Source organism: Panthera leo, chromosome D2 (assembly GCF_018350215.1).
Source record: "Panthera leo isolate Ple1 chromosome D2, P.leo_Ple1_pat1.1, whole genome shotgun sequence".
Classification (NCBI taxonomy): Eukaryota; Metazoa; Chordata; class Mammalia; order Carnivora; family Felidae; genus Panthera; species Panthera leo.
The window spans coordinates 58,083,248-58,097,288 of record NC_056689.1 but is presented as its reverse complement, the minus strand read 5'-3'; the positions used below and the strand labels follow the sequence as shown (position 1 = coordinate 58,097,288).

The following is a 14,041-nucleotide window of genomic DNA, read 5'->3' as shown; positions in this document are numbered from 1 at the left end:
TAATGTTAAATCATCACCACAAATTTCCAATGTGAACTTCTTTGAGTGTTAGTCATTTGAAACGAAAATGCCATTTTTACAAAATAATTTAGAAGACACTCAGTTTTGTGTCAGTTTAAAGGAGAAATATATGTGTGTGTGTGTGTGTGTGTGTGTGTGTGTGTGTGTGTGTATGCACATACACACACACTTTTATAAAAGAGAATTATGTTTAGAGGTAATTTTAAAATAATCTTCTTTTAGCCTGTGTATCCCAGTTTCCATGGTATCTATGGGGGCAAAGTGACACGCCAATTCAAAATTGACTTCTAGGGGCACCTGGGTGGCTCAATCAGTTAAGTGTCCAACTTCGGCTCAGGTCACAATCTTGCAGTTGGTGAGTTTGAGCCCTGTGTTGGCTCTGTGCTGACAGCTCAGAGCCTGGAGCCTGCTTTGGATTCTGTGTCTTCCTTTCTCTCTGCCCCTCCCCCACTAGTGCTCTGTTTCTCTCTCTCTCAAAAATAAACATTTAAAAAAATTTTTTTAATTCAAAATTGACTTCTAAAGGACTAAATAAAGAAATGTTCCAAGTGAACAAAAAGAAGAAGTTAGGAAACAGTTAAATCAGTAGCATCTGCTCGGTTATATCTCCTATTATTTAATGTAAATTGGCTCATGAGGGATTGGTAAATCAGGGAATAAGGTCAGTATAATGTGGAAGAAGCAGTTTTTAATTTTCTGAGCATCTCAGTGTCAAGCAGTCAGGGGCAAGCTTTCCCATAATTAAAAAGAAATAGTTAGCAATATATGAAGATCTTAAGGAAAAAAACCTAAAAAATCTACAGACACGTGGGGTTTTTTTGGTGTAAGCAGTGGCTGGTTAAGTGATTCCAAGTACTTATAAGTTCCTCTAAATTGAACTCTCTGGGGAAGCTGCGAGTGCTCATGGAGATGCTATGAAAAGATTTCTTCTGGGTTAAAAAATATATAATTGACAATGATGTCTACAGCCCGTATCAAATTTTTGAGCAAGTGAAGTCAAAGACCAAACTCTCAGAGGAGGAAGAGGAAATCGGGAGTCTAAAGCTACATGTGATGCTCAGTGTAATTGCCAGTGGAGATTTTACAGTGCTGCTGTTTTAATTGTTATTGGTTTTGTTGGTACGCTAGTTACAAAGTTATGTCAGTTTTTTTTAATTATTATTTTTGAGAGAGAGAGAGAGAGAGAGAGAGAGAGAGAGAGCACACAAGCACATACACGTGGGAAGGGGCAGAGAGAGGGGGAGAGAGAACCCTAAGCAGGCTCCACACTGTCACAGAGAACCCAACTCAGGCTTCGAGCCCACAAACTGAAATCATGACCTGAGCTGAAATCAAGCATTGGACGCTTAACCAACTGAGCCACCCAGTTGCCGCAGGTATATAAGTTTTTAATGATGCTTTTAGAAACCTAGATGTAGCAGAATTGCCTATACTTTGAAGGAAGAGATCTCTGTTAAACAGTTTTCAAACTTTAGTATGCATAGCACCTCATTAAACATGCAGATTTTTAGAATCTATCCCCAGAGTCTGATTATATGTGTGGGGTGGGGCAAAGAATCTACACTTTACAAGTCTATCTAACGTCTCCAAGACCGCATCTACAGCAAAACAACAACAGTGGTCATCAGATTCTAGTCCTCAGTGCATTCTCCAAAATGAGAAAGCAGTGCTCAGTGGCCCACATCTCAAGGTCAGAACTCTCTTCCTTAGCATCCCCTCTCACCTTGATGGTGATGTGCCCGTGGACATTTTCCATTTCTCCCAGCATGGCTGACATCAAGGAAGACTTCCCAGAGCCCACAGTGCCCACCACAGCCACCAATTGGCCTGGCATAATGTCCAGGTTCACACTGAAAAGAAAGAAGTGTATTTGGTTTTTAAGTGTCTATTTTAAGAGAAAGTGAGTGAGCAAGCATGGGGAAGGGGCAGAAAGAGAGTAAGAGAGAATCCCAAGCAGGCTCTGCACTGTCAGGACCAAGCCCGGTGCAGGGCTCAGTCCCATGAATTGTGTGACCATGACCTATGCTGAAATCAAGAGTCAGATGCTTTACTGACTGAGTCACCCAGGCACCTCAAGAGAAGTGTATTTAAAGGAGGTGAGGGGTGTTTTTCAAGAGTAGTTCAGGCCACTTCTCAGACCATTCATAAGAAGTCTCGTATTAGATTTTCCCTCAAGATTGGAAAATTTGTCTTGGATATAGAAGACTCTGAAGTGCTTCTTTAATACGTTTTTTATAAGCTCAAAAGGGCTAGAGAATGAGCCCTAACTTATCCAACTGTCTATAAGCTGTTTGTGCCAAATGTAGGTTTCAACTGGAAAAATTCTCTTAGCACCAACACGGTACCATTGAACAAGAACTTAATGGGAGCTTAGAGACCTGAGTTCAAGTCTCATCTTTGCCACTGCTGAACTATATGATCTTGGAAAGTCACTTCCTCTGGACTCTCATTTATGAACTAATAGGGTTGGAATAGATCAGGGTTTCCCAAACTTGGCTATTTAATGAGAATAGCCATTCAATGGAACACTTGCTGGAAGCACAGAACACCTTCCCCTCTCCTGGAGATTTGGCTGTGTCTAACTACAGAGGGACACACACTGGGCAGGGCTCCTCGAAACTCTGTGCCCACCCTGTTTTTGAGTCCCTAGTACATTAAGAACATCAGGAATTTGTTCACAGTCTTTCTGAAACTGCCCTTTGCTAGTGTAAGTCTAAAAGAAGTTCAGTACAAAATGGGAGCTGTGTCCAGCCTTTTCTCTGCAAAGGGAGGCTTTCAGGTTGGGAAGGTCCAGAGGAGGGGCTTCTGGCCTGATAGCATCCTGGGGCAAGCTCTAGAATCTATATGAAAGGCTGTAGGAATAGAAGTGTGGGAAGACCCAGGTGTAACAGGGAGAAGATAAGGTGTGCTGGGTTGGGAACAAAGATGTGGCCTGCTCAGGCTTCCTGGTATATTATGTGTGCTACGTTCAGTGGAGTTGGGTATATACTGTCTATCTGACCCTGTATAGACCATGTGTTCTCCTATCCAGACATACCTACGGTAAAGTTCAATTTATAAATTAGGCCCAGTAAGAGGTTAACAACAATAACTAGTAAAATAGAACAATTATAACAATAAACTGTAATGAAAGATATGTGAATGGGGTCTTAACTCTCATTGACTGTCCTGCACTCACCCTTCTGATGATGCAAGATGATACAATGCCTACGTGGAGAGATGAAGGGAGGTGAATGATGGGAGCACTGTGACCTACATTAGGCTACTATTGACATGACCATTCGTCAGGAGGAGGATCATCTGCTTCCACACAGAGGTTGACTGCAGGTAACCGAAACCAAGGAAAGCAAAACTGCAGAAGAGGAACTACTAGCCAAGCAGCAGTGTGGCAAGAAAGGGTTGGCTTAGGGCAGAGGAGGTGGGAGGTAGGAATGGGTTAGTTAGATGTAAAACTCCAGATCTCAAGTTTAATCTTTGTAGAGGCAGCTCCCGTTGTCCACTTTGGGGAAAGAAGCCATATTCTTGATTACTGTTCTTAAATGAACAAACGAACTTAAATTGGTTTCAGGCTTTGGTGTGTATCCTTTATCATACCCAGAGACCTAGGCCACTTGCTGCACTACCTCCATCCACAATCTGGAGAACAAAGGTCTTCCTGGGTTCTTAGCTGGAGCCCACAGTCCCACAGTAAGACAGCCTGGTGGCAGGTGCACTTCTGGGGAAAGAGGCTCAGGAGTTTTGCTGTCCGCTGGTCTCCCCAGGGTTTCAGCCTGCACTGAAATCTAACGGAATGTATGCACATTGTCCATATTTCACGTGCCCTAGTGGTTGGAATTTTCCAGTAACAGGACTGGCAAGGAGAAGCCTAAAGAACAGCAGGCTGGACAGGAGGCAACTCACTCTCGAATTGTAGCTTCCAGATCCCGGTCCCAGGTAAAGGAGGCCTCTGAAAACTGCACAGCTTTGTCTGTTGAGAAAAAGGCCCTCTCTTTTAGTCAGATGTAGGTCCTCATGTGTCTGTCTGCCCCTTCTCAGCCCTCCTGCGTCCCTCCTTCAGCAGATCCCAAGATCACCTATCAGGTGCTGGCTCCTACATTAACAGGAGGCAGAGGAAAGTTCCCCTGGTGAGACCAAAAGTGGCCTGCAAACAAAAGCGGTTCTGGTTGAATTCCCAAGCCTGTTAGCCAGATTCCTGACCTGCAGACACCTCTGCAATGTCTGCCTCTGGGCACATTCTCATGCCCTCTGTTGCCTCATGCCCTGGTAAAAATTCTACCTCTATATACAAACCTGGTCACTCCCTGGATTCCAGGTCCACAGGTCCCTCTGGCTGTGTCTGCCCCCCAATCCTTAGATCTTCAGACCTTGCAAATGTTCTTTCACTCCAGCCTACTTTCCCCAAGTTCCCATGCTTGGTTCCATCTTGACTTCTCTTTTCTAGATCTTTTGCAGGATTCCCTGCTTATCCTCAGACTATGGTTTAGCCATCTGGCTAAGCAACCTATCCTAAATGAAAACGTCACTTAAGTAAAAATAGTAAGCTTGTTATGCAAATGTAGGTTCAAAGTAAATCCCTTAGCTCTCCCTTTCAATCAGTTTGCTGCCCCTAAGCCCTCCTATGTCAAAGTTCTGGTGCCAGCACTGTGAATAAGTTGGGGAAGCAACTTCCAAATTCATTACCAAAATTGTACTCATGTCGAATGGCGGATGTGTCCAAGTCATCCCCTCCCAAGTACTTTTCTAGCCGTTCTGTAGAAATGCTGGCCTAGAGGGGGACACAAAGGATCTCAAGAATAAAAAAATCCAACGACAAGCATGAGCAGGGAGAGGATTTTGACTTTGTCATCAGCCCTAGATGTGGAAGCAGAGAGTCAACCTGCCAGGCCTCTTGTCGGTGGTTTACCATTTGCTACATCTGGAACCTCTGGACACCCCCATAGACTCAGCCACATTTCAGCCCTGGAAGACATCCCTCTCTGCACAGAGGGAAATTAAGATGCTGTTTCAGCCCCTTAGAAAACTTGTGGTGCTGGGGTCAACTCAATTGCCATCTCTTCAATCTTTGGACCCAGTTCCAGAAACTGTCTTCTGCCTTCTTCTAAGACAAAATCCTAATTTCTATCTGCTTTTGGTAACTGGGCCCCTGGTGTGCTCTTCTTTAATGGAGTCTATGCCTTGGTCCTGCCCAGTGTCCTAACTGAGCCACTACTGGGACCCTTTATACAGGAATTGGCCATGGCACCACAGTGACCTTAGAAAACTCCACACAGGCCAAGTTTAAACTGCAGCTGACCTAAGCATTGGCAGAACACCCTGTGGTCTCCTGAAACATGAGAACTGGGGAGAGATCCTAGGAGCTTTTACAAGGACCTTTCTCACTTGCCTGTTTTCAGGAAGCCTGTCAGAGAGATCGTTTCTCATTACCACCTGGGTTCTGATGAAAGAGTGGACTTTCTGTCTTGCCTTTCCTTTGAGTGCAGTTGCAGGCTACAAAACCACTCAGCTGTTGCATGGATCCACCCCTCAGAAACAGAGTGCCTCACTGCCCGTGTTACATTATCATCTGGCCCCTTTTGTTTCACAGTCACCCCGCGAGATAGGGAAGGCAGGGAGCAGATACCTTTGCTGATCTTGCTCTTGCAATTTATGTACTAAGCTATTGGAGTCTAGAAAGAGCATACTGTTTCTTTATCAGCCAAATCTGTCAGTCTTTCTTAACCCCCTCCAGGGTAGTGCGGTCTGAAACCCATCCTTCCTATGGCCTGAGCGGTCTAAAGCATGCCATCCTTAGTGTAAGGGCACATCACCATACTCTATCTTTCTGATTACCTCACTAGCCTACCACCTGCCCTGTGAATATCCTGAGGTCTGGTACCTGGTCCATCTCAGTGACTGTGCTCATTTTTCAGGAACCAGACACTCCCTCTGGCCCATCCGAATCCTCTTGAACTCCAAACTCACTTTCTGACAGCTTGAAGCTTGAGAGCTGTATTCAGTTCCACCACCACATGGCTTCATGCAGAGAGGGTCTTCTCTTTCCACGTATGCTGCATTTCCCTAATGCTATATAAATACCCCAAGAGCCTTGGTAAAATGTGGGGGAAATTGGGCTGGGAAAAGGGCTTAGAAATGGTCCAGGTATCAGCTAATCATCATAATCTCACTAAATGCTTTCACAGGCACTGTCTCCCTGGGAGGTAGAGAAGATTGGTATGATTATCCTCATTTTAGAGTCAGATAAACTAGGGCTCAGAGAGCTTGTGATTTTATTAAGATCAAACTTGGTCTCCAGAGACCAAACAAATCTAATTGAAAGTTCACCAGCAGAAGCAAGAAGTAAGATATGATAGGGCAGTCATTTTGGGATGTAAGCCTTTTAACCAGAGATAATCAGTTAGCAGTGAGGGCTTCTACCCACCTGTAAAATGGAGGTGATTACCATCGGAAACATACTCAGGGGGAAACGCAGGATATTGAAGAGGGTGATGGAGGTGAAGGCCTTTTCTGCATCCAAAACATTATTGCTATTCACCAGAACGTAAACTGCAAATGTGATCACAGACACCTGGAAAAGCAAGGTCATGAGCAATTCATTTCTAAAAAGGGTTCAAACACTTATGCTAAGTTTCAGGAACACAGTATATCAGAGTTGAAGGAGCCTTAGGGATCATTATTTCAACCTTCTTGTGTTACACAGGAAATATTTTGCCCGAGGTCACAGTCAATTAATTGTATTACTGGGACCAGAGTTCGGGTCTCCGGGCTCCTATATTGGTGTTCCTCCCCTCTCTAGACCCACACAGCCTCCTCAAGAAGACAAGAAGCTCTCCTATGCAAACCATTCCTGATTACCACATTCATGCTGACTATCCTGGAAACTTACTCTGGGCTGCCGGATGACCAAATTGTACACAAGGGTGAAATTAGAGTTGGGGGCACCAGGTAGGAATAGCAACTTTGGGAAGTTGAGGAGGGGGATAGATTTTCCAGGATTTCGGGGTTAGGCCTAGAGGCACTGGGCAGTCTGCTGAGAACAGACCTTCCTCTTCAGGAAGCTGACCCAGTCCATTGACTCCTGTCACTCACCAGGACTGGACTTAATTGTAAGAGAAATATCATTATAGTCTGAATCTGACCGAAGGTCAGCAGGTTCTTGAGCTCTTTCTTCCGAAGTTCACGGACTTGCTTTTTGAATGAAGGTTCCCAGGCAAAATACTTCAGGATCTAATAGGGTAGAAAACAGCACAGCTCACACTGTTGCCCCCAAAGGACACCAGACAGATCTCATCTACCCAGGTTTTAGGATAGGTTCTCCAAAATAGGGGAGTGGGGGGGTGGGTAGAAATCCAGATTATAAAGTATGATTATAGAAAGGTAGGTTGCATTTGTCAGAAACCTATGTACAGAACATTTTAATTTTTTTAATCTTTATTTCTGAGACAGAGAACATGAGTGGGGGAGGGGCAGAGAGGAGAGACACAGAATCCAAAGCAGGCTCCAGGCTCTGTCAGCACAGAGATCTTGTCAACCACAAGATCATGACCTGAGCCAACATGGGACGCTCAACCAACTGAGCCACCCAGGCGTCCCTGTACAGAACGTTTTAAACACATGATCTTACTTAATCCTTATAACAACCTTAGCGTGATCAATGGTCCCAGTTTGCCTGGAACTAAGAGGTTGCCCAGGACATGGGGCTTTCAATGCTAAGCCCAGAAAGTTCTGGGAAAACCAAGGAGAGTCCCCTACTTTTGCAGAATTATTGTGTCAGTTTTAGTGAAGAGGAAAGAGGCAGAAGATACCAGGTAGCTTGCCCAAAGTTACCAAGCTAGCAAGCATTAGAAAGGAGACTCAGGGCCAGGGCTACCTTTTCATTTTGCCACATTTAGCAAAAAGGCATATCAGAATTCTGCGTAGAGAAATATCAGAGAGTTAAAAGAGGCCTCTGCTTCATTTTCAAAAAGTTTAGGGTGATGTTTAAATCCTTGAATTCAAAACAACACATATATTAAAAATTAACTTTCTGGTAAGCTTTGCAGGAAGAAATGCGTTATTTTGAAAGCTGGCCAAAAGAGGGGAAAAAAACCAGCATTTTTCCTGCCTGTCCTGCACAAACTTTATTTTAGTGTAACCAACTAGCTAATCGATGCTAAAGGAATAATAGAATTCAAATTTCACTCTTTTGCAACTCCTAATGATATAATAGATCAAGGCAATGATCAGCAGCTGCAAGAACTTCTAGGACAGTTTTCAAACTTGGCTGCATATTAGAATCACTTGGGGGAGATTTTAAAACCTATGTATGCCTAGGCCTCAACCCCAGAGAGTCTAATTTAAATGGTTTGAATTAGGGCCCAAGCCTCACTGAGAGTCAAACTTCCTAGGGGTCAAACTTCCTGGGGGTCAAAATGTGCTGCCAGAGCCACAAATCACTGCTCTGGGGGAAAGAGTGGCAGGAAACCTAATAAGGGGTGAATCAGCTGGACCCCCGAACACTCACCATTGCTGGTGTTTGGAAGCACATGGTACTGCCTGAAAGTATCTGTCCTCCCTACCTCCACCAAAAATCAAAACAAAAATATCCCCTATCTAATCAAGCCTCTAGATCTGATTACTAATTTATAAGAAATATAGGAAATAAGACAACGCAGTTTCTCCAACATGACAAAGATAAAAAGAAAAGGGGGGGGGGGAAGAGTCAATTATAGATTAAAAGCAGTAGCAACTAAATGCCATGTGTGGATTTTTTGGATCCTTATTCCAACTAATTAACAGCAAACAAATGACATCTGAGGCAACTGGGGAAATTTAATGGTACCAAAAATGACTAATTTTTTTTTAAGGTGGGATAATAGTATTGTGGTTATGTTAAAAAAAAAAAAAAGTCTTTTAGAAACACAAAGTATTTATGTGAAATACAAGATACTACATCTGGGATTTGCTTTAAAAATAATCTAGCAGAGGGGTGCCTAGGTGGCTCAGTCGGTTAAGCATCCAACTCTTGATTCCGGCTCAGGTCATGATCTTGTAGTTCATGAGTTGGAACCCCACATCAGGCTCCTTGCTGACAATGCAGAGCCTGCTTGGGATTCTCTCTCTCTCACTCTCTGCCCCTCCCCTGCTCTCTCGTGCTCACTCTCTCTCAAAATAAATAAATAAACTTAAAAAAAAATCTAGCAGAGCATGAAGTGGGTACATAGATGAAACTAGATCATGCTGATAATTGCTAGACCTAGGTGAGAAGTCCATGGGGGTTCATCACATCATTTACTCCACTTCTGTGCACGTTTGACAATTTCGACAGTAAAACATGAGAAGAAAAGCAACCATTTAGGGTAAATAAAGAGAAATGAAGTTTTGAAGGAGGGCCTGAGCCCACTGGGAGGAGAAGCAGGAGACCTGCTAACAGGGGTTGGGAGTCCTGGGACACACCACAGGCCCAGAAGTGGGGGGGACCCGCAAGCCCTGCCAGGCCTTTTGAAGGCCAAGAACCCTCTGCTGCTGGCATTTTACACCCGGGGCCACCTGTACTCGGCTTCTCACCTTGATCCCACTGAGAATTTCATTCATGATCTTTAAACGTTTGTCTTTATTCTTCATATTTTTTACCTGCCAGGAAAAAGTCAAACAAAACACACTTCCTCGTAAGAGGGTCCAGAGTTGCTGCAGATGCTAGGTCCTAGTGATGGCACTTGTGGCTGTCACATGGGTGCCTGGTGATGGGATGCATCCCTCCCTGCTCTGCTCAGGCTGCTCCCGCCACACCCATCTGCTTTCTGATCCTTAACTACACCCAGTTCACTTCTGCCCCCACAGGCTTTGCCTGCCTGCGCCTCTTCCCAGGCTGTTCTTCCCAAGGCTTCCTCCTGCACAGTCAGGCTCATGCTATTCAGAGCCCAGTTCACATGTACCCTCCTCACAGAGGCTTTTCCTGACCCCATAATCTAAAACCACCACCCATTCACTTGCTCTCATATCACCCTGTTTAATTTTCTTCATAGTTTTCTTCTTCACTTCTGTTTATGGCCTGATTCTCCACTGCAAATAGAATGTAAGTAAGCTCCATAAGAGCAAGAGCTTTGTCTAATTTGCTGCCATATTCCCAGAATAGTATGTACAGAAAATCTTTTAAAAGTAATTATTTGGGACTAAAGGAATGCAAAGTGAATGCATGAATAGATCATGTACACCATTGAGTCCACCCACCCAACCTATGACTTCCGGCAGAGCAAAGGACTATCAGCATGGAGCCCTGCCGCCTGGTAGGAGCAGGGATGACTGCCAGGATTTAGGCGTAATGTCTGGGTCACTCATGTGTCTGCTCTGCATGATTAGTTTGTATTGCTATGACAGAGAAGCAGGGCCAATAATCACTACTTGAAGAACAGTCCAGCAGAGCAGGGTGGGAGAGTTATGTGCTGGGTCCCTGGGAAGCTCTCCCCTCTCCAATCAGGCTCTGCCATCTAACATGAACGAAGATGGAGTATATAAACCTTAACAGTGCTCAAAAGATGAGAAGGGAATCCAGAGAAAGCCACAGTCATTTGGGATGGTGGAAAGTCTTCCATTAGCATTGCCTGCCCAAATGCCCAAGAGTTAGAGTAAGCAAAAGACTTTAGACTTTGAAGAGGGTGTAGAGATCTCCCCAGGGTGACTCGGTTTCTTTACCTGAACAGCTCTACTCTTGGCGGCAAGTATCCCATTAATTGGGATTAGAAGTACCATCACCCCAACACCTGCTAAGACTGAGGGTCCCAGCTCTGCCCATAGGAAGGAGATAGATAAAGTAATCTGTAGAATATTTGACCACAGCAAATGGATGAAGCTGGTCACATCCATGAGCTTCTGGGCATCCACAGACATCAGGTTCACAGTTTCTCCAATGGTGTATTTCTTTCTGCTGTGGTTGGATAGGGTCAGCGCCTAAAGATAAAGATTGGAATTGGGATCTATGGATAAGTCCAAGAACAATGGGGAGTAAAAGGGAAACTCAGGAAGTAAGAACACACTAGAAGGATGGGCTCCATATGGACACAACTTTTCCAAGAGGCTAGGCCTTCTTGCCTCCAAATCTTACAGACAGTGTTCTCTCATTTCTGACTACCCTTTCAGGCTATTCCCACCTCCCTGAACCCCCTACCACTTCCACCCCAACACACACACTTCTTTGCCCAGAAAATTCCTAATTATTCTTTAGTGTCAGTTTAGATGGAATTTATTCTGAGAAGACTTCCCTGGACTCCAGAGTTTGGGGTAGATACCCCTCCTGTGTACTCCCATAACACTCTGGACTAACCTCTGTCATTACGGTAGTGACACTGAACTGTAATTGTTTTTCTATTTCTCCACCAGATGCGAACCCGGGAGGACAAGGGCTACATCTGTTCATTTCACTCCTGTATCACATGGCACACAGTAGGGAACCAGATAGTGAAGGATAAAAGGAAGGCAAGAATCATGAGTGGATTCTGGCCGTGCAGACTTCTGACGTGGCAGTTTTATTGGAAGTCATATTCTTATGAAGAAGTTGCAACCGTTTCCAAGGACAGAGATCTTAGAATGAAGAGGAAAGCTGTAGGGTTCACGCATTTGAAGCAAAACCATTTGTTTATGGTCAGGAATTTGTAGGCAATATCTAGATGCTGACTCATACAGCATGGGCCCCCGTTCTCATGTCAGAGAGACCGAAAGACTTCTGTCCGTCCACAGGTCTGTCACTTATACCAATGCCTTGCACAAATGCACCTTGCCAAGAGATTGGGGTGGGGGCACTGAAACCAATTCACACCATGCCCACCAAACCACCTCCTGAACATTCTTCATACCACTACATCTTCCTGGAGGAAGGAGAGCCTTCTAAGCCCCCCAAAGATAGAGTATGGGCTAAGGTTAGTTCCAGGGATCCACCTCCAGCCACTTCCTAGAAGCTGTACTGTCATCATATCCACAAGACATATTTCTTTGGAACATAACACGATTCTTGTTTATACAGTAAAATGAGGGACGTTCCCCAAAACGTTAGGCCACCAACGTTCTAGAGAAATCAGTTCACTGCTATGCCTCCCCTTTGGTATGGAAAAGCAAAAATATGCCACCACTCCCCCCCCACCCCCCGCACAAAAACCAAACCAAAAAACCAAACAAATTGCCCTTCAAGGTCATCACTTTTCTATTCTCAATAAATCTCAATACAGTAGAAAAGACATTGGCTTAGTCCCAACAGCCCTTATCTGAGGGCAAGTCCTGGCTGTGTGATTATAGGCACTGAAATGATCTAATCCTTACTTCTCTGTAAATAATGCTGTTCCTTCACAGGGCCATGGATTTATAATGGATATGAAAAAAATGTTTTATAACATTTCATAAATGAAGCACTGCCTAAACATATAAAGTCAATTTTAAATTCTATTTTAGTAGCAATATTAATTTGAATGAAAGTCTTATTAAAATCACCATTTTAAAAATTCTTTGTGGATTGTAACAGTTGTAAAGTTGGAATATATTAAGAATCAAAAATAGTGGGAATGAGTCAACACAATTGTAAAAGTGTACATTCATAAAAATGGTTGAGACAGCTTGGTTATTGACCTCATATCCTGCAAACAGAAATCCAGTATCTCCAGAAGAAATAAGGGGATTAAAAATTGAGGCAAGACATGGGGCACCTGGGTGGCTCAGTTGGTTAGGCATCCAACTTCAGCTCAGGTTATGATCTCACAGCTCATGAGTTCGAGCCCCACATTGGACTCTGTGCTGACAGCTCTGAGCCCAGAGCTTGCTTCAGATTCTGTGTCTCCCTCTCTCTCTTTGCCTCTCCCCTGCTCATATTCTCTCTCTCTGTCTCAAAAAAAGAATTAAAAACATAAAAAAAAAAAAAAATTGGGGGAAGACCAATCCCAGTGTGAGGGTATTCAGGAATTCAAAAGACTTGACCAGACTTCTGGGTTAAAGACATTTGGACTACCTGTCTGGGTTTCTCTCTCTCTTTTTTTCCTCTTTTTTTTTTTTTTTTTTTTTACTTAAAGAAAATTTTTTTAATGTTTATTTATTTTTGAGAGAGAAAGAGACAGAGTGCAAGTGGGGGTGGGGCAGATTGAGAGAGGGAGACACAGAATCTGAAGCAGGCTCTAGGCTCCAAGATGTCAGCACAGAACTCGATGCGGGGCTCGAATTCGCAAGCTGTGAGATCATGACCCGAGCCAAAGTCGAATGCTCAACAGACTGAGCTACCCAGGCGCCCCTCCTTTTTATTTTTTTTTTTAAAACATTTATTTAGTTTTGAGAGACAGAGACAGAGCATGAGCAGGGAAGGGGCAGAGAGAGAGGGAAACACAGAATCCAAAGCAGGCTCCAGGCTCTGAGCTGTCAGCACAGAGCCCAACACAGGGCTCAAACTCACGAACTGTAAGATCATGACCTGAGCTGAAGTTGGATGTTTAACCAACTGAGCCACCCAGGCACCCCACCTGTCTGGGCCTCTTGGTGAGTCAACATCTGCTTGGGGAAGACAGTGACACATAGGTTTTAAGAGACAAATGCAAAGGAGAAAACCAAGAACTATAAAAGAGAAATCACTATGATGGAACTCTCTAGTGGTACAAGAAGGAAGGGAAGAAAAGGCAGTTGATGTTTAATGTTCTGTTCTATAAAAAGTCCTATCTCCTTATGTCTGAATTTTCTCCTCAGGCTTGTAGTCACTGACTGTAACTACTCTATTTTCAATCCTTTTTATTTATTTATTTTTATTTTTTTATTGAGATATGATTGATTCTATTTTCAGGGATGAAATGAGATTTCACCTTGGTATCTAGGACACAAGGAAAACACGGTTGCCCTGAGAAAGCAAAATGTTAAAAGCAACGTGTTAGAAGATTAGCAAAATCATCATAAGGAAATGGAAAATTTCAAGTCTGCAGAACTCAGTAACCAAAGTGACTGTATTTATAAAATGAGAGAAGGAGTCGGGCAGAGAAGGGGTGGTCAGATGCTAAAGGTTAGAAAAATCAGTCTCTAGGCAAAA

General features: G+C 43.8%; 1 protein-coding gene across 1 annotated transcript in view; it reads right to left on the bottom strand.

The window, feature by feature from the left end:
- ABCC2 (ATP binding cassette subfamily C member 2) overlaps positions 1 to 14,041 on the bottom strand; it is a 64,560-nt gene that overhangs the window by 26,171 nt on the left and 24,348 nt on the right. The window contains exons 10-16 of the mRNA XM_042909291.1: positions 10,690 to 10,944; positions 9,565 to 9,630; positions 7,108 to 7,245; positions 6,440 to 6,586; positions 4,702 to 4,786; positions 3,922 to 3,988; positions 1,745 to 1,871 (exon numbers count right to left, since the gene is read on the bottom strand). Of these exons, the coding sequence (XP_042765225.1) occupies positions 1,745 to 1,871; positions 3,922 to 3,988; positions 4,702 to 4,786; positions 6,440 to 6,586; positions 7,108 to 7,245; positions 9,565 to 9,630; positions 10,690 to 10,944 (885 nt within the window). The remainder of the gene's footprint in view (positions 1 to 1,744; positions 1,872 to 3,921; positions 3,989 to 4,701; positions 4,787 to 6,439; positions 6,587 to 7,107; positions 7,246 to 9,564; positions 9,631 to 10,689; positions 10,945 to 14,041) is intronic.